The 2,514-nt window shown below is 45.0% G+C and overlaps 1 protein-coding gene across 1 annotated transcript in view; it reads right to left on the bottom strand.

The window, feature by feature from the left end:
• Positions 1–2,409, bottom strand: part of LOC107263546 — a 12,771-nt gene extending 10,362 nt beyond the window's left edge. The window contains exon 1 of the mRNA XM_015730870.2: positions 877–2,409. Within this exon, the coding sequence (XP_015586356.1) occupies positions 877–1,711 (835 nt within the window). The 5' untranslated portion in view covers positions 1,712–2,409. The remainder of the gene's footprint in view (positions 1–876) is intronic.
• Between the last annotated feature and the right edge of the window lie 105 nt (positions 2,410–2,514).

Genomic DNA, 2,514 nt, shown 5'->3' with positions numbered 1-2,514 from the left:
CGCCCCCGTCACCCTCTCTGGCATACGTATGCAATATACCAATGTTAAATGCAACATTCGCGGATTCTATTTACGTCTGCGTGTTTATTGTGCGTGTATGAACTTTATCGGCTCGTGTCAATCACGGAGAGGAAGAAAAAACGACATCGGAAACAACGACAACAGCTAGCACGACAGGGAACACGCGGAATCTGGCTTTTCGCGATATTAACGTTCGGCATTGTCTTTTTATAAAGAAATATGAATTAATAACATGTTTTGTTAAAATTAAATTAATTTCTTAGTTTGATTTCAATTATCGATTGAATTGTCGAAATGGGTTTGAGCGTTTGTTTTTTTTGTATAGTATATTCTATTTTGTCAGATTTTTTCAGTGAAAAAACTAAATCGGGGTCAGGCGTGTTTGACTGGAGACGATGCGTCTAGAGAAATATTTGATACGAACAAATGACGTAATAGAATGTTAAAACGGACCGTGCCAATACGTCATTAGATTCCTCCGCTTGTCTAATATTATAGGCAGCAATCGTAAGGGCTTAATATAAGGGTGAAGGTAAGTGGCGGACCAGCTGACGCCGACTCCACCCTGCACGCACGCTGCGACTCGTCTTGAGGGTGTGTGGATGAGATTTAGGGACCGACGACAGAAGTCTGTTCCCGACACTGATTTGTGGGTGACCTTTGTTTCCACTCTCAAGGACCGCGGGACGACTGTGTCGATTTCTTATGGCTACAATGTTGCTATATTGTTTCAGAGGATTGTAAGTCTCCGGTATAACCTAATAAAATTGATTGGGCGAACTTAGAGGTTCTATGTAAAATAAAGATTTTCTTGTGAATAAACAGACAGTTTGATATAAAGGAAAAAGAAATTACCAGGATTTGGCCTCCTGTCGTGATTTCCTCCTAGGATGGCGTTCACGCTGAATTTCAATTGCGGCTTCTCCTTCTCCTGGATTCTTCTGCACCCTGGTCCCGTACACCGATCATCGCCGCAGGTACACGTTTCCTCGCCTATCCTGTCGATGCGATCAGCATCCCGGTCCGTGTGGATCCTCATCTCATCGGTTCCGTGTATTCTCCCAATGTCAAATCTTCTCTCGATCAACGGTATGGAAATGCGATCCCGTTCACTTCGCAGGACGTCGATCCGGTCTCGATCCTGGATACTGGCGTCGGTCTCACCGGATATCCTGTCCTCGTCCATGGAATTATTTGAATCCATAGCGGAGCTAGATCTGTTCTCGATTCTCTCAGCCAGTCTCTCCATGACGTTACTCAGCCTGTCAATTCCGGCGGACGCCGGGGTATCGGTCCTCTCGTTATCCAAGTCCATCGTACCCAGATTCCTATCGGGATCCTTATCCTCGAGACGATCCCGCGAATCCTGCATAGCCGCCATTCGGTCCATGAGGATCCTATCCCTATCACTGACCATTCTATCCGAACGTTGATCCCGCTCAGGATCGTACGATCTGTCGCTGACTGGTGTCCTACCGTTTCTCTCGTAATCCTGATCTCTTTCCATTCGTATATTCTCGGACTCTATTCTTTCGCGCTGACGAGCCACGTAACTGGCTAGATTGAGCGTGAGGCTTGCCAGGTTGCCGCCGGGCGCTTTGCTCTGCAGCAGGTTCTCCATCAGGAACGGTGACGTCGTCATCGCGCTCTGTTGCAGATTCTTCAGCATCGCTGCCGACGAAGGGAACATCACACTGTATCTCCGCACTCCCGAATTAGCTAATTCGCGTAAACTCGTTACGGATTTGTCAATTTTTTAATTATTTCTATTTTATTATCAACAAGCTTTTATATTCCTACCAGGATGCACTTTATGAGAATCCTCAAAAGATCGATGATCTTTAATCGAGCTGATTGCATCTCTGCCTATGAAATTTTACTGCGAGTTTCACGTACACATTAGAATATTACAATAAGATCAAGAGACGATATACACTGTGTTCTACTTCAAACCGATCTTGAAGTCAGTCACATCAAAAAACGTCTACGGGTTCATACCCACGTAATGTTCACTCCACGTGTCACTCCGAATGAGCCCTTCTAAATAAATCACGATCTCGATCAATATTTCATACAGCGGGTAATCGATATTCACGATTCACAGTATCAGAATCCAGATCTTACAAGCCGATGAGATTGATCTCTTAATAACGATCTCATTAATGTTCACTGTAGATCACATTCTTCGGCACAAGATCGCGGCACGTTCTATTTTGACAGTAGGCGAAAGAAAGAAAAAAACAATATAATTTTGTAAATTTATAATATGACAGTAAGAACGACAATTTTGACAACCGATAATAAAAGCATGGACAAGGGATGCTCGTGGCCCGTATAACCAGGCAGATACGAGTGCTCGGATGCAGAATGTCAACTGACGTAAGTTAGCAAGGGGCGCCGCAACGTGAGCGAGCAACCCTCGAATGAAAGCCTACAGAAAAGCATAGGTGGGCTACCCCCGTCCTGGCATCCCCCTCAGTTCCTCCGGCATGC

Source organism: Cephus cinctus, unplaced genomic scaffold, assembly GCF_000341935.2.
Source record: "Cephus cinctus unplaced genomic scaffold, Ccin1 Ccin1_scaffold0160, whole genome shotgun sequence".
NCBI lineage: Eukaryota > Metazoa > Arthropoda > Insecta > Hymenoptera > Cephidae > Cephus > Cephus cinctus.
Note: the sequence above shows the minus strand (reverse complement) of the source record. Positions and strands in the feature narration are given on the sequence as shown.